We start from the raw sequence: 18,354 nt of genomic DNA, 5'->3' as shown, positions 1-18,354 counted from the left end.
TTAAAAAGAACCGGTGAAATCTGCACTCAGTTGGGAAAAGGCAGAAAAGAGATACCAGTGCCAGGATCACAGATGTTTAAATTGTCTCAAAAAGACTTTTAAAATCAGATATTATGACCATATTCCAGGAATGAGTGGGAAGATAGAAGGTCTCAGCAAAGAAATAGAAGATGTAAAGAAGAACTAAATGGAAATTTTAGAACTGAGAAATATAATAATGGAAATGAAAAGCTCACTGAACGGGCTTGATAGCAGAGAGGACATGACATAATAAGTCAATGAAGTTAAATAAATAGAAATGATCCAATTTGAAGAATAGAGAAAAAAATAAATAAGCGCCTCAGAAACCTTGAAACTCTCATAAGGTCTAACATTTGTGTTGTCAGAGACCCAGGATGAGAAGATAATGGTTGTGGTGTGGCAAACGTATTTGAAGAAATAATGGCATACTGATTAGAAAGGAAGAAATAAAACTGTCTCTATTTATGCAGATAGCATGATTATATATTTATAAAATCCCAAGTAATCCAGAAAAAAGTAACTGGAATACATGAGTTTAGTAAGTGGTTCAAGGTCATCCCACAAAAAAAAAATCTGTTCTGTGTACTAGCAATAAATAATTGAAAATGGAATATTAAAAAATCCATTTATACTAGCTCTCCCAAAATGAAATACATAGGTATCAATGTAGCAAAATATGTATGAGAGCTTTATGGTGAAAATGTAAAATCCTTATTTTTAAAACTTCTTTAATTTTTATTTATTTTTAAAATTTATTTACTTTTAATTGAGGATAATTGCTTTATACTATTGTGTTGGTTTCTGCCAAACATCAACATGAATCAGCTATAGGTATACATATGTCCCCTCCTAATTTATTTTTTAAGAAGAAAATTTAAATAAATAGAAAGACATGTTGTATTCATTAATTGGAAAATTCACTATACTTAAGACATCGATTTTCCTCAAGTGGATTTATAGATTTGAAGCAATAACAACAGCAACAAATCCTAGCAACACTGGTTGTCGTGATAGAGAAACCAATTTTAGAATTTTTATAGAAAGGCAAAGGACCTAGAATATCTAAAACAATTTTAAAAAAGAAAAATGTTGGAAAAATCAAGCTATATAATTTTAAAACTTAGTACAAAGCTACCACAGTCAAGACTGTGGTGAAGGAATAAACATATAGATCGCCGAACTAGAATAGATTCCAGAAGTAGACTCATAGAAATATGGCCAATAATGTTTAACAAAGTTGCAAAGTGGAAAAAGAATAGCACTTTTGCTAAATGGTGTTGGAACAGTGGGACATCCAAATACCAAAATAGTGAACCTTGACCTAAACTACACACGTTATACAAAAATGAACTTGAAAAGTACCACACATCCAAATGTGAAATATAAACCTATACAGTTTTTAGAAGCAAACACAGAAAATCTTTGTGAGCTGGCTGTGAGCAAGAAGTTCTTGCATTTGACACCAAAATCATGATTGAAAAGAAGAAGCTGATGAATTGGACTGAATCAAATTAAGTATTTTGCTTGTGAAGACACTCTTAAGAGAATGAAAAGACAGATTATAGGCCAGGAGAAAATACTTGCAAATCATATATCTGCAAAGGACTTACATTCAGAATGTTTAAAAACTCCAAAAACTCAACAATAAGAAAATAATCCAATTAAAAATCTTTAATGGGCTTCGGGAGAGAGGATATAGAGTGGAAAATCAGCTCAGCAAAAGATGCTTAGAATCATTAGCCATTTTGTTGTTCTTCAGTTGCAAAGTCATGTCTGACTCTTTGCGACCCCATGGACTGCAACACGCCAGGCTTCCCTGTCCTTCACTATCTCCCTGAGTTTGCTCAAACTCATGTCCATTGAGTTGGTTATGCTATCTGAACAGCTCATCTTCTGCCGCCCTTTTCTCCTTTTGCCTTCAGTCTTTCCCAGCATCAGGATCTTTTCCAATGAATGGGCTCTTCTCATGAGGTGACAAAAGTATTGGAGCTTCAGCATCAGTTCTTCCAATGAATGTTCGGGGTTGATTTCCTTTAAGATTAACTGGTTTGATCTCCTTGCTGTCCAAGGAACTCTTAAGATCTTCTCCAGCATCACAGTTCAAAAGCATGAAGTCTTCAATGCTCAGCCTTCTTTACAGTCCAACGCTCACATCCATACATGACTACTGGAAAAACCATAGCTTTGACTATATGCACCTTATTTGGCAAAATGATGTCTCTGCTTTTTAGTACGTTGTCAAGGTTTGTCATAGCTTTTCTTCCAAGGCGTCTTTTGCTGATAGCTCAGTTGATAAAGAATCCACCTGCAATGCAGGAGACCCTGGTTCAATTCCTGGTCGGGAAGATCCGCTGGAGAAGGGATAAGCTACCCACTCCAGTATTCTTGGACTTCCCTTGGCTCAACTGGTAAAGAATCCGCCTGTAATGCAGGAGACCTGGGTTCAATCCCTGGGTTGGGAAGATCCCCTGGAGAAGGGAAAGGCTACCCACTCCAGTATTCTGGCCTAGAGAATTCCATGGACCACTCTATGGGATGGCAAAGAGTTGGACACACTGAGCGACTTTCACTTTCACACTTTCCTTCCAAGGAGCAGGTGTCTTTTAATTTCCTGGCTGCAGTCACTGTCTGCAGGGATTTTGGAGCCTGAGAAAATGAAATCTGTCTCTGCTTCCACTGTTTCCCCGTCTATTTGCCGTTAAGTGATGAGACTGGATGCCATGATCTTAGTTTTCTGAATGATGAGTTTTAAGCCAGATTTTTCACTCTCCTCTTTCACCCTCAAGAGGCTCTTTAATTCCTGTTCACCTCTCTGTGGTTAGAATGGTATCATCTGCATAACTGAGGTTGTTGATATTTCTCCCAGCAATCTTGATTCCAGCCTGTGATTCATCCAGCCCAGCATTTTGCATGATGTATTCTGTATTTAAGTTAAATAAACAGGGTGACAATATACAGCTTTGTCCTACTCCTTTCTAGTTTTGAAGCAGTCTGTTCCATGTTCGGTTCTAACTATTGCTTCTTGACCTGCATACAGGCTTCTCAGGAGACAGGTATGGTGGTCTGCTATTCCCATCTTTTTAAGAAGTTTCCACAGTTTGTTGTGATCCACACAGTAAAAGGCTTTCTAGTAGTCCATGAAGTAGATGCTTTTCTGGAATTCCCTTCCTTTCTCTATGATCCAGCGGATGTTGGCAATTTGATCTCTGGTTCCTCTGCCTTGTCTAAGCCCAGCTTGTACATCTGAAAGTTCTCGATTCACATACTTTTGAAGCCTAGCTTGAAGAATTTTAAGCATAATCTCTTACTAGCATGAAAAATGAGTGCAATTATCCAGTAATTTGAACATTCTTTGGCACTACCCTTCTTCAGGATTGGAATGAAAACTGACCTTTTTCCATCCTGTGGCCACTGTTGAGGTTTTCAAATTTGCTGACATATTGAGTGCAGCACTTTAACAGCATCATCTTTTAAGATTTGAAATAGCTCAGCTGGAATTCTAATCACCTCCACTAGCTTTGTTTGTAGTAATGCTTCCTAAGACCCACTTGACTTCACACTCCAGGATGTCTGACTCTAGGTGAGTGACCACATCATCATGGTTATCCAAGTCATTAAGACCTTTTTTGTATAGTTCTTCTGTGTATTCTTGCCATGTCCTCTTATTCTCTTCTGCCTCTGTTAGGTCCTTACCATTTCTGTCCTTTATCATGTCCATCTTTGCATGAAATATTCCCTTGATAACTCTAGTTTTCTTGAAGAGATCTCTTGTCTTTCCCATTCTATTGTTTTCCTCTATTTCTTCACACTGTTCACAAGTCCCTCTTATTTCTCCTTGCTCTTCTCTGCAACTCTGCATTCAATTGTATATCTTCCCCTTTGTCCCTTGCTTTTTGCTTCTGTTCTTTACTCAGCTATTTGCAAAGTCTCCTCTGACAACCCACTTTGCCTTCTTGAATTTCTTTTTCTTTGAGATGGTGTTGGTCACTGCCTCCTGTATAGTGTTATGAACCTCTGTCCATAGTTCTTCAGACACTTTGTCTAACAGATCTGATCCCTTGAATCTATTTATCACCTCCACTGTATAATCATAAGGGATTTGATTAAGGTCATAGCTGAATGGCTTATTGGTTTTCCCTACTTTCTTCAATTTAAGCCTGGATTTTGCAATAAGGAGTTCATGATCTGAGCCACAGTCATCTCCAGGTCTTGTTTTTGCTGACTCTGTAGAACTTCTCCATTTTCAGCTGCAAAGAATACAATCAATATGATTTGGATATTGACCATCTGTGACGTCCATGTGTAGACTCGTCTCTTGTGCTGTTGGAAAAGATTGTTTGCTATGACCAATGTGTTCTCTTGACAAAACCGTTAGCCTTCGCCCTGCATCATTTTGTCCTCCAAGGCCAACTGCTGCATTTCAGACTCTTTGTTGGCTATGAGGCCTACTCCATTTCTTCTAAGGGATTCTTACCCACAGTAGATATAATGGTCATCTGAATAAAATTCTCCCATTCCCGTACATCTTAGTTCACTAATTCCTAAGATGTCGATGTTCACTCTTGCCATCTCCTGCTTGACTACATCCAGTTTTCCTTGATTCATGGACCTAACATTAAAGGTTCCTATGCAGTATTGCTCTTTACAGCATTGGACTTTACTTTCACCGCCAGACATGTCCACAACTGAGTGTCATTTCTGCTTTGGCCCAGTTGCTTCATTCTTTTTGGAGCTGTTAGTAATTGCTCTCTGCTCTTCTCCAGTAGCATATTAGACACCTTCCAAGCTGGGTGGCCCATCTTCTGGTGCCATATCTTTCTGCAGTTTCATACTGTTCATGGGGTTCTCATGGCAAGAATACTGGAGTGGGTTGCTATTTCCTTCTCCTAGGCATCTTTCCAACCCAGGGATCGAACCCACATCTCCTGCACTGGCAGGTGGATTCTTTACCACTGAGCCACCTGAGGTAGTGGTCTCCTAATTCTTTATCTTCTCTCACCTTTTTAAAACATCTGTTTGTTTATACATTTTTTGTTATACTTTAGTAAATTTTAAAAATAGGATTAGGAAATCATGTTCATTTTTGTTTTCATTAGAATCATAAAAGCCTGCTAGTTTTAAGTTGGCCATTGTGGTAGGATCAGTTCAGTTCAGTCGCTCAGTCGTGTCCGACTCTTTGCTACCCCATGAATTGCAGCACGCCAGGCCTCTCTGTCCATCACCAACTCCCGGAGTCTACCCAAACCCATGTTCATCGAGTCGGTGATGCCATCCAACCATCTCATCCTCTGTCATCCCCTTCTCCTCCCGCCCCCAATCCTACCCAGCAATAGGGTCTTTTCCAATGAGTCAACCCTTCGCATGAGGTGCCCAAAGTATTGGCGTTTCAGCTTCAACATCAGACCTTCCAATGAACACCCAGGATTGATCTCTTTTAGGATGGATTGATTGGATCGCCTTGCAGTCCAAGGGACTCTCAAGAGTCTTCTCCAACACCACAGCTCAAAAGCATCAATTCTTTGGCGCTCAGCTTTCTTCACCGTCCAACTCTCACATCCATACGTGACCACTGGAAAAACCATAGCCTTGACTAGACAGGCTTTTGTTGGCAAAGTAATGTCTCTGCTTTTAAATATGCTATCTAGGTTGGCCATAACCTTCCTTCCAAGGAGTAAGCATCTTTTAATTTCATGGCTGCAGTCACCATCAGCAGTGATTCTGGAGCCCAAAAAAATAAAGTCTGACACTGTTTCCACTGTTTCCCCATCTATTTCCCATGGAGTGATGGGACCAGATGCCATGATCTTAGTTTTCTGAACGTTGAGCTTTAAGCCAACTTTTTCACTCTCCTCCTTCACCTTCATCAAGAGGCTCTTTAGTTCTTCTTCACTCTCTGCCATAAGGGTGGTGTCATCCGCATATCTGAGGTTATTGATATTTCTCCCGGCAATCTTGATTCCAGCTTGTGTTTCTTCCAGCCCAGCGTTTCTCATGATGTACTCTGCATATAAGTTACATAAGCAGGGTGACAATATACAGCCTTGACGGACTCCTTTTCCTATTTGGAACCAGTCTGTTGTTCCATGTCCAGTTCTAACTGTTGCTTCCTGACCTGCATACAGGTTTCTCAAGAGACAGGTCAAATGATCTGGTATTCCCATCTCTTTCAGAATTTTCCACAGTTTATTGTGATCCACACAGTCAAAGGCTTTGGCATAGTCAATAAAGCAGAAATAGATGTTTTTCTGGAACTCTCTTGCTTTTTTGATGATCCAGCGGATATTGGCAATTTGATCTCTGGTTCCTCTGCCTTTTCTAAAACCAGCTTGAACATCTGGAAGTTCACGGTTCACGTATTGCTGAAGCCTGGCTTGGAGAATTTTGAGCATTACTTTACTAGTATGTGAGATGAGTGCAATTGTGCGGTATTTTGAGCATTCTTTGGCATTGCCTTTCTTTGGGATTGGAACGAAAACTGACCTCTTCCAGTCCTGTGGCCACTGCTGAGTTTTCCAAATTTGTTGGCATATCGAGTGCAGCACTTTCACAGAATCATCTCTTAGGATTTGAAATAGCTCAACTGGAATTCCATCACCTCCACTAGCTTTGTTCGTAGTGATGCTTTCTAAGGCCCACTTGACTTCCCATTCCAGGATGTCTGGCTCTAGGTGAGTGATCACACCGTGATTATCTGGGTCATGAAGATCTTTTTTGTACAGTTCTTCTGTGTATTCTTGCCACCTCTTCTTAATATCTTCTGCTTCTGTTAGGTCCATACCATTTCTGTCCTTTATCGAGCCCATCTTTGCATGAAATGTTCCTTTGGTATCTCTAATTTTCTTGAAGAGCTCTCTAGTCTTTCCCAATCTGTTGTTGTTGTCTATTTCTTTGCACTGATCGCTGAGAAAGGCTTTCTTATCTCTCCTTGCTATTCTTTGGAACTCTGCATTCAGATGGGAATATCTTTCCTTTTCTCCTTTGCTTTTCGCTTCTCTTCTCTTCCCAGCTATCTGTAAGGCCTCCTCAGACAGCCATTTTGCTTTTTTGCATTTCTTTTCCATGGGGATTTTCTTGATCCCTGTCTCCTGTACAATGTCACGTACCTCTGTCCATAGTTCATCAGGCACTCTATCAGGTCTAGACCCTTAAATCTATCTGTCACTTCCACTGTATACTCATAAGGGATTTGATCTAGGTCATACCTGAATGGTCTTGTGGTTTTCCCTACTTTCTTCAATTTAAGTCTGAATTTGGCAATAAGCAGTTCATGATCCGAGCCACAGTCTCCTCCCGGTCTTGTTTTTGCTGGCTGTATAGAGCTTCTCCATCTTTGCCTGCAAAGAATATAATCAATCTGATTTCGGTGTTGACCATCTGGTGATGTCCACATGTAGAGTCTTCTCTTGTGTTGTTGGAATAGGGTGTTTGCTATTACCTGTGCGTTCTTGTGGCAAAACTCTATTAGCCTTTGCCCTGCTTCATTCTGTACTCCAAGGCCAAACTTGCCTGTTAACGCCAGGTGTTTCTTGACTTCCTACTTTTGCATTCCAGTCCCCTATAATGAAAAGGACATCTTTTTTGGGTGTTAGTTCTAGAAGGTCTTGTAGGTCTTCATAGAATCGTTCAACTTTAGATATTACCTGTCTAAATTAAGTTTACTTATGGTCTTTTTTGGCTGGAGATATCACTGATTGTTTCTTTTTTGCACAGAGCTTGGTGACAGACCACAAGCATTCCCTGTAGGGTTAGAGTAGTCAAGAGCTAGAAGATTAAGAAAAAGCCTTAGTGGTGATACTCCCAGTGGCCAGTAAAGATCTGGCATGTATGTTCAGACTTCCTTTTGTGTTTTAGCAGATTTCTAAGAGGAGACACATAAACAGAAAGTTAAAACTGGTTTGTTGATACATTTCCATCCTGTATTTTCTTGTGGTCAAGAACCTATGGTTTCTAGTGATCAGTGCTGACTTGCTGACTTCTCTTCTTTCTCTAGTTTCATCTGTGCACAGACTCTACTCTATGTATTTATGTCTAGGGAGCTCCTATTTTAATTTTCTTGTTTATATTTTTCCCCCTCAGTGCCTGGCTAGGTGACTAACTTGCTGAATATCTGAAAATCTGATCCTGAGTTATTAATTTGTTGATATTACCTCCTATAGGGATATTTAGATTTTAAGAGTTGCATTTGATTTGAGGAGATGAGGTTGAGAGAAATAATGTGAACAAAAAATAAGGTAGAACATTTGTGAGGGAGAATAAAAAAAGAAACAAACTTCATCAGAGTGTATAATTTATGTTAAACTGAAGGAAATGAGGTTTGGTAAGTAATGTAGAATGAATCTTGAAATCCAGGCTCACCATTTTAATCTAATTTCTTCAGGCATTATTGTTTATGGTTTCTTGAGTAGGCAGATGATAAAAACAGTTATTTTAGTGAGATTATCTAATGACTAGTGTGTGGGCAGTGACATTAGGGGACATGTTTGGCCTGGTCCACTGAAGTACAGTCAGATATGACAGAATAGATGGTATCAGAGAGAGGCACATGCTAGGTGAGCCTGGTCAGTAGAGCCAAGATTTGAGTTTATATACGTCTGCTTCCAAAATTAGTGGTCAAAATTACTAAGCTTTAATGATAGTAATAGGGAGCATATATTGAGTATTTATTCTGTACCAGGCAGTATATTAAGTATTAGAAATACCTTATTTAGCTGATTCCACTTGTGCAATAACTCTTTGACATAAGTGCTGTTGTTATTCTTCATGTGGCTTGTAGAGATTAAATAATTAGCTTGAAGGTGAAAAAGCTAATATTTAACTCAAGCAGTCTTGAGCACATGCACTTTTCTTCCACACACACCAAGCTGAAAGATTCAGAGGTGATATATGATGTAGTTATATTCTAGTGGTTTCCTTTGCTGCGCAGAAACATTTTGATTTAATATGATCCCACTTGTTTATTTTTGCATTTGCCATCTTTGCCCTTGTTGTCAAGTCCAAAAAAGTCATCTCCAAGGCTGATGTCAAGGAACTTACCCCTTGTGATCTCTTCTATGAGTTTTGTGGTTTCAGGTCTTATGGTCAAGTATTTAATCCATTTTGATGGGTTTTTGATTTTTGATAGTTGATTTTTGTATATGGTATAAGATTGAGTCTGCTTTTCATCCCTTTGCATATGACTATCCATCTGACACTCTTTTTTCCTGCAGTTTTGTCTTCCATATTGTGAACTTTATCCTCATGTTGGTTTCTTTCACAGTTGAGAGACAATTGCCCATAGCAACTGGAAGGGGCCTATATTCAAATATAATATCTCTTCTTGTAATTATATGAAGGTATTGAGTTTTGCTCTGATTATAACATCCCGGAAACGATTATACTTATTAGAGTAATATCATGCATTGATTGTCTTCAGTCTTGAATATCTAGTTTTCTTTCCATCATCAAGTGAAGTGAAAGTGCAAGTCACTCAGTCATGTCCGACTCTTTGTGACCCCATGGACTACCCAGTGCATGGAATTCTCCAGGCTAGAATACTGGAATGGGAGCTTTTCCCTTCTCCAGGGGATCTTCCCAACCCAGGGATCCAACCCAGGTCTCCCGCATCGCAGGTGGATTCTTTACCAGCTGAGCTTGATCTCAATTTCTAGATTATTTTGTTTGGCTTAGAGCAATTAATGTCCCATCTTGCCTGAGTGAATCAAATCCATTGATACAGAGGAAAATCATTTCCAAAGAGAAATTTGGGTGCTGTTAGCAGGGAGAAGTGAACACTGAATAGTGTTCAAGAAAATGCTTTATAAATATATTATATCATTTAACTTTTTTCAGTAGCTCTGTTGAGGAAACCAAGATTTGATCAAAGTCCCATAATTATTAAGTGGCAGAGTTGAAATTTAACTTGAAGCCAGTGCTTTTTTTTCTTTCCAGCAGCATTGTGTCTCCTTCAAAGAAAAAGAATAGGTTGTCCTGCATAATGTATGGCATTAATGACCCTACCTTCTAAGATTCAAAAGTGGTTCTACAGATTGCTTAGTTAAAACTTCATCATCACAAGATACCTAAAGTTATGGGGCACAGCTTGAACAGTACTTAGAAAGAAATTTATAGCAGTGAACATGAAACCAGAAAGATTTCCAGTAAACAGCCTAACCTTCCACCTTATGACACTAGAAAAAGAAGAGCAAATTAAACCTAAAGCAAGCAGAAGGAAGGAAATAAAAAAGATTATAGTGGAAATTAATAAAAGAGAGACTAGAAAAACAATGGGGAAAATTCCACAAAGTCAGAAATTGGTTCTTTTATTTAAAAAATGAACAAATTGACAAGCCTTTACTAGACAGACAAAGGGGGAAAAAAACAAAAACACTGAAATTACTAAAATCAAGAGTGGAAGAGGGGACATTTCTACAGACCTTACAGGAATTTAAAAAGAATTATAATAAGGGAATACTATGGACTACATGACAACAAATTAAATAATTTACATGAAATGGACAAATTCCTAGAAAAACCTGCACTGTTGAAACTGACTCATGAAGAAATGGAAAATCTGAATAGATTTCCTTCTCAGTCTCCTTAACTAGTTCCTTCTTCTTTCCCCGACGTGCTGGTGTCCTAGCTGATGTCCTTCTCTCAAACTATCCGTCTTCTCTGGGCAGTCAACTCCTACCTCATTGACAATACATAGATCGATTACTTTGCATAGTTGTGTGTGTGTGCTCAGTTGTGTCCAACTCTTGCCACCCTATGGACTGTAGCCCCACTGGTGCCTCTGTCCATGGATTCTCCAGGCAAGTAAATACTGGAGTGGGTAGCCATTTCTTTCTCTAGGGAACTGTCCCAACCCAGAGATCAAACCCACGTCTGCTTGCATTGGCAGGCAGATTCTTTACCACTGAGCCACTGGGAGGCCTTACATGGTTGACCTCTGTTAAACTTTACCCCTAAATTTCTAACACAACTTGCATGTTCTATAGATAAATCAGTGTAAAATTCCCAAACCAGAAATCATTATCCTCTCTGATACTTTTGTCTTGGTTTGTATTAATACAGTTTACTTTGTCCACTTAAAAGGCTTCATTCACTTTCTTCTCTTGCATAATCTGTCTATTCTGTCTCTTAAAGCTTAATTTGAAATCTTTCCTCTTCTTTAAATTCTCACTCTCAGTGCTTTAATTTGAACCTTCCTTATCTTTTACCTCATCTGTTTTATTAACCTCCTAATTGATCTCTCTGCTTTCAGCTCTTCCATAAACCAACATCTAATGGTGAATAGCATTACTTTTCCAAAACACAGGCCAAATTATGTAGCTCTCATGCTTGAAAACCTTTGAACTACCTCCCCCCACCCTCAACTGCCACCCATTATGTGTCAGATCTAAATTCCTTTACGTGGCATACAAGACTTTGGTGTCCTTTCCTTATCTCAGCATGCCCCCCACCTCAGCCTCTCATCTAGCCCTCTAGTCTATTAACTCTATTAATTATTTAAAATCTAATGATTTAGCTCTAGAAAAGCCTCATAAAATTTTCACATCTTCTGTGTATCCACAGCAATTTGTCTATAATGCAGAGCTCATCATACTAACTAATACATATTGTAATTTTTTGTTTATATATCCAGGCTGTGAATTCCTTGAGGGCATGGATCTTATTTAATTTGTCCTGTATTCCTAGTGCTTGCTTTAGTACTTGGCACATACTGGATCTCCTTGTCTGTATTTTGTCATGGTGGTGGTTTAGTCACTATGTCGGTCCAAGTCTTGTGACCCCATGGACTGTAGCCCGCCAGGCTCCTTTGTCCATGGGATTTTCCAGGCAAGAATACTGGAGTGGATTGCCATTTCCTTCTCCAGGGGATCTTCCCAACCCAGGAATCAAACCCTGGTCTCCTGCATTGCAGGCAGATTCTTTACCAACTGAGCTATGAGGGAAGCTCATATTTTGACACAGTCTTTATTTACTGCTTAGTGTTAATATATTTACAAGGTGTTACTTGACTTTAAAATCTGTTTCAATTATTCCTGGCATAATGGATAAGAATAAAGACTCTGGGATCAAACTGCTCCATTGTCTTCCAGCTGTGGGGTCTTAGACACAGTAGTTAACCTTACCAAGCCTCCATTTTCAAATTGGAAAAATAGAGAAAATAATAATACTTATGCCATTTAAGTTGTGAGGATTAAGTACATTTAAGCACTTAATATAATGCCTAGCACAGTATGCTTCATATTATGCATGCTTTATTATTATTATAGTTATTATTTCCATAGTTTGTTCACTCATAAATATCAGGTGTTTCACTCTTTGCCAGGTACTGTGGGATAGTAACAGAACAACATAGATAGGGTCCCTGTATTCATGGAATGATACTTCAGTTTGTACTAGTTATTATAAACTTATTTTAAGAACTGCTGTAAGTGGTGGTGAAGAGTTACTGTTTCAATTAAATTCCAGTTTCTCCATGCTTCCAAAAATTGGTACATATTTATTGAACTTTAATAAATAGTTTCATTAATTGCATATATCTAAAATATAAGAGCAGTGGGTACACTTTGTTATAAAGTATGACATAAGAATTCATTAAGCTCTTACCTAAAGCAGTGAAGATGTACCAGGGAATCCTAGAAAATTTGCTACTGACTTTGTATTTTGGTTACCCAATAAAGGTCTAGTTTATTTGATTTTTATCTTTTTAAAAGTAGGGTGGCTTTAGTGTCAAGATAAATAGTATTTTGTATTACTTATAAAAATATTTTAGAGCATTCCAAAAGGAGTTAAATTTAGTATGACCTTTTGTTATTAGATGACTTAAATGCCTTTGTAATAGAGATACTGTGTTTAACTGTTACATAATAAGAAGTTGGAGTCTTAAGGAATGGATAGTAAGAAAATACTTTAAATGATTCTTTGTTTCTTTGAAGCTGAAGAAAAGAGCAAGTTGCCAGTTGACAGTCATTTTATCCTTTCACTCTTACTATAGTTTATTAGATGACTTAGTTTTGCAAGCATATGTCAAATATATGTAAAGTGATATATATACATTGTACACATTGTGAATTATTGTTCCCATTCTATTTGTTCTTGCTAGTTATGACCCCTTTCAACAGAAGCACAGAGAATGAGAGAACAATGTGATAATCCAGATGCAAAAGAGAAGTGTGGACTCATTAACTAAATTAAACCTGGATTGTATTTATATTTTAAATTAGTGGACTAATTCTTTTTGAATGTTGGGATATATTTCTCATCAGTCTGTTAAAGTCTGTCCTTCTGGCTCTTGGTCTGTGACTTCCTCACTTTATAGGAAGCTTCTTCAATGATTGCCCTCATTGTCTCATGTTCCATTTATTCTTTAACCCATTATGGACTGGCTTCTGGCCCTTCCTCTCACCAGTAACTTCCTAATTGTTTAAATTACTGAGCACTTCTCAGCCACTGGCCACTTCTACCTTTGAATTCTGTGGCCTTTATCTCTCATAGTTTTCTCCTACCTTTCAGGCTATTACTCTCTTTCCTTCATGGGCTCTTTTATTTCTACTCATGCTTTTCATCTGGTTCATTTTCTAGAATTCCATTCTTAGGTTTCTTGTCTTCTCATTCTTTATTCTTTCAACTTGGAAATCTTCAATTTATGTTTGTAGTTCCGTCTGCCTTCTATGACCCAATCATTCCCCAGTAAATTTCTGGAGCTCTTTTTTGTCTCAGGCTTGAAATTACAGTTGTCTGCTGAATTCACCTGGTTGTCCTCAAACTCAACATTCTGATATCCCTTAAAATCTATACAACTTACTATATTCTCTTATTTCAGTACAACTTTTTATTTAATTGTGTCCATTTCTAGTCTGTAACTACATCTTTAGCATCTCTCAGATTTATCCTGTTTCTTTTTTCTATATCTACTGTAATACATTAGATTAAAAAAAGGTTCAAGCCCTGTTCTCTCTTGCGATATTGTTAACTGTCCCCAGAATGACCATTCTACCTCCATAATTGATCTCTCTATAGTCTCTCTTCCTCATTGCTACCATGGCGATGTTCTAAAACGGAATGTTTTAAGTGTTTTTCTTTATGTTAAAATCTTTTAGATGCTTCTCACACTACTCAGCAGTAGTTTTCAAATACGTGGATGTTTCAAAAACATCCATGGCCTGTCTGCTTTTAGGTCAGAGAACTTTTGAAAGCTCATATCCCTGTATCTTTCCCCCATAGATTCTGATTCAGTAAAATAGTTTAGGAGTTTTCAAAAAGTTCCCCAGATAATTCTAATAAGCAGCTAGGGTTAGAAAACTCTGACCTATATATGTGGTTCAGATTCCTTATTATGGAGTCCAGGATCCTCTGGGATCTGGTGCCTGCCTATTTCTCCAGTGTTATCTCATTCTGTTATCCCATCCCTCCTTTCATTTACTGTTCTCCAGACAGATTCCCTCTTCTGGTCTTGGAAGCCACCAGACCTGATCCTCTTTTAGGACCCTTGTTTGCTGTTGCTGAATCAGATGCAGAAGCCTAGTCTCTCTGCTCCACCTCTGCTTCGCTCTGGATCCCAGTCACTAGCACCTCCTTGGATTTCACATGTGAAACTCAGGTTGAAAACCACTGAGCAAATCCATATCAATGGGGCCCAGAAAGATGAAGTGACTCACTGAGTCTATAATGGTGAACGGCAGGCCGTATCTAAAATCCAGGATATATATTCCTAACATAGTTCTTGTTTATAGCTCTTCTTTCTTTTATATGTATCATGTCTGAGCAAGTTGATTTGAAATGACCTCTTAATTGTTTCCTTCGTAAATAAATTATCATTCATTAGTCCCCTCATGAATTTGTTTATTCATTTAGTAAACACTTACTTGACTATATAAAGAGCAGTGTAGGATATGGAGAGAGGTGGGTAGAAATTTTGAATAATACTAATTTCCTATCGTTAAGATTCTTAAGACAGGTTTTTATATTCAATCATTAAAATACTATACAGAAAAACAAATTATTAATTTTTAAGAAGAGAAACTATAGTATAACCTTTTCTACTGTCTTGTATCTTTCTTTCTTTTTATCCAGGGAAAGACCATGTTTGTAGATTTATTGGTTGTGGGAGGAATGATCGATTCAACTACGTGGTCATGCAGTTGCAGGTAGGTTACTTTGAAAATGTATCCTAAAATTGACCAGTTTTGATCAAAGTACCTAATTATAGTAGATATGAATAAAATTAACAACATTCTTGGTATCATTGCAGAATGTTTTATACTATACAGATGGTATATATTTAAACAGACCTGGTGATAACAGATTTTTCCAAAGATGGAAGGATTGTCTTTATCAACTGTTTTCTCTGATACACATCTTCGTTGATTGTCATCATTGCCAAATTTTTGATCCCCACATGGATTACCGGATATAATGAGTTTTGCCCTGTTCCCGTCCGTCCCTTCTCCACCATTTGTTATGTTAAGGACTCTAGGTTCCCATTTTCACAAACATCAGCCTTGACTGTTTGAAAATTTTAAAATGAGATGGAGAGAAATGCTGTTGTTCTTTCTCTTTACTATTAACATAGCTCTGTTCTCCTGTCCTTGAGATGGAGAGTGGAGTTGGGTTGGATAGCAGATGACAGAAATTCAGAAAGGGAGTACTGAAGTAATGACTGCAGCAAAAAGAGGGAAATCAGCTCATTCTTTCTGACACTGTCACTGCCTCTGCCCCTGAATGAACACACACGCCATGCACATGCATACATACATGCACACACATACAGCTCTGAACCTGTACTCACCATCAAAGTGTAAAAGCCATTGCCGGAGTCCTGCTCCAGCTGGTCAAGGGTTCCCTCAGGATGGACGGCGTCGGCGATGCGAATGAGAAGACACAGCGAGTCTTGGTGTTTCCAAGTGTCTTCTGACTTTATTGTTTTCAAGACAGCTTTTATATTTTTGGTGGTACATAGAAACAAATGTAAAGTGTAGAGTCATACCAAATCAGTTTAATGGGTCAACAGTGTTGACCCTTATCGACATCATTTGCATATCTTAGTTCATTTTGTTTACATCATCTTCTGGCATGGGGGCCTGCTAACATCTTGTGACTCTTTATTGATAAGGGTTGATCAGCCAGAACACTTTTGTATCAGGCACAGCAGGAAAGAATTCATCAACAGAAAGTTTCAAGGTAAAACCTGTTTTCAGTAATCTATCCTACGCCTTGAACTTAACAGAAAAGAATGTGGTTCCATAAAGTCATAGAACAGCAAGCTGAAGGTCAGCTCTAAGTAAGAATCATCAGTTAAATCAACAATTGTCTTATTATTTGTATTAAAGCTAAACTTCTATTTATATAAATCTCTTAACTATTATGCTTTCATTATATAGGCTAAATACGTTAAGAGCAAAAACATAGTGAGTAAATATAAACTAAGTAACAGTTTCATAAAGCAATATTTCTTATATTTCCTAATAAGCCTTTTTTCCTACAAAGGGTTCTGTGCCCATTGGGGCTTTCTGTGCGGAGGCTCTCAATACTGTTTTATTGTTAAGGAGCAGTCATGCACATTAGCTCCAAAGACACAGGTGTATTTATTAAACAAACCAATATGCCAGCAAGAGGAATTTGGATTAGTGTACTCTATATCCTAGATAATTTTATTAGGGTGTTACCGTTCAGGGGCCTTGTCAATTGAGGTTTCAGATTGATCTATTTTAGAAGAGAATCAGGAAAAGGCCTTTTGTCTAAGTCACAGAAAATAAGAAGAGGTTTATTATAGCAAACATCAGAAAGACAAATATCATCTTTAAGGTGAGCGCTGAGGCAGCCTTCCGAGAATCCCTGAGGGCTGAGAAGCCTTGCTCGATCAGTCCTTCTCCTCATGACCTTGCCATGGGTGGGATCTTGTGAGCTGGCTCCTGGCAAGCCATGGTTCACTTTGGTGCCTAACTTAAGAGAACTTAAGAGTTCTCAAGGTTTCCCTTCATCTTTAGCAAAGTTTGTTTTAGGCATTTGGTTCTTTTGTTTATTTATTTTTTTCAACTTAACTACTTAGCAGTGATTTCAGAGACATAGATCCTCACCTAAATTCTTCCTCTTCTTGTTAGGGCTTCTCTTGTTTCCCTCAGCTATCCTTCAGCATTTGATTTAGATCTATAGACATTAATTTCCTGCAGACTATTGTCTTGATGTCTCTGAGTCATGTGATTCACTACTCTTGAGCCAGCATGGTTTTTTTACTTGAAGCCTTGGGCCAGTCATACATGTTTATTTTCTCGTATCTACTAGGAAGACCATGGCCAGGTCTCATTTGCTATCCTGTCACCATTGAGGCTTTATGTGATCATCCTTAGTATAGCCAAAGGATGGTATTTTGTGATAAGCATATCACCTAGGAAAGGGCAAAAAATGTTTTGAATCCTGTAACCAGCATAGATATAGATCTAGATTGCCTAACATCAGGGCTGCCATATATTTTTAAACTTTTTATTATTGTGGAAAAAATTAAATATAAATGAAAGTAGAGCTGTATTCTCCCTTTCTTCTCCTTCCCCAGATGATTTCAAAGCAAATTGAAGTCATGTTTTATTGTAAATATATCAATATATAGTCAAGGATTCTTTTTTTTTCTACTAGTAACCATAATACACAATAATATCTTAATAATAGTGTCAATTATCAAGTCAATCTTCACATTTTCTTGGTTGTGTCTCTCACTTGTTTTTTATATTTATTATACTTGAATCTGGTTCCAGACAAGGTTCACACATTGTATTTGGTAGATATGTATATCTTAAGCCTCTTATTTTTTATTTTTTTAAACAAAAATTGTTTTTATTTATTTTTGGCTATGCTGGGTCTTTGTTACTGCAGGCAGGGTTTTTCTAATTGCAGCAAGCCAGGGCTACTCTCCTTACTGTACACAGGCTTCTCCTTGCGGTAGCTTCTCTTGTTGCTGAGCATGGGCTCTAGGAGTGTGGGCTTCAGTAGTTGCAGCATGTGGGCTCAGTAATTGTGGTGCACTGGCTTAGTTGCTCTGCAGCATGTGGAATTTTCCCAGAGCAGGGATTAAACCTGTGTCCCCTGCAATTGCAGGTGGATTCTTAACCACGAGACCACCAGGCAAGCCCCTATTTTTATTTTTTTAAATATTTATTTATCTGGCTGTGCCAGGTCTTAGTTGTGGATGCTTTGATCATCATTGTGGCATGAGGAATTTTTATGCAGGATATTAATTGTGGCATGCAGGATCTTAGTTGTGGCATGTGGAATCTAGTTCCCCAGGGATACTAGGGATTGAACGTGGACCCCCTACATTGGGAGCTTGGAGTCTTAGCCACTGGACTACCAGGA

At 38.1% G+C, this 18,354-nt stretch overlaps 1 protein-coding gene across 31 annotated transcripts in view; it reads left to right on the top strand.

Annotated features, from left to right (window-relative positions):
* The window catches only part of TTBK2 (tau tubulin kinase 2), a 134,293-nt gene that overhangs the window by 52,719 nt on the left and 63,220 nt on the right, over nucleotides 1-18,354 (top strand). For 28 of the 31 annotated variants that reach the window (XR_014058974.1, XR_014058978.1, XR_014058976.1 and 25 more), the window contains one exon: nucleotides 15,082-15,155. Coding sequence is in view for 25 of the 31 variants with exons in the window: in XM_081507847.1 (XP_081363973.1) it covers nucleotides 15,082-15,155 (74 nt within the window). In the remaining 6 variants the exon portion in view is untranslated. Of the gene's footprint in view, nucleotides 1-14,040; nucleotides 14,186-15,081; nucleotides 15,156-18,354 lie in introns of those variants that run through there. The other 3 variants (XM_081507862.1, XM_081507864.1, XM_081507863.1) reach the window with 1 other exon arrangement.

This window comes from Giraffa tippelskirchi, chromosome 7, assembly GCF_054371585.1.
Source record: "Giraffa tippelskirchi isolate mGirTip1 chromosome 7, T2T-mGirTip1v1.2.pri, whole genome shotgun sequence".
NCBI classification, from domain to species: Eukaryota; Metazoa; Chordata; class Mammalia; order Artiodactyla; family Giraffidae; genus Giraffa; species Giraffa tippelskirchi.
This window is presented reverse-complemented; position numbering and strand designations above follow the sequence as displayed.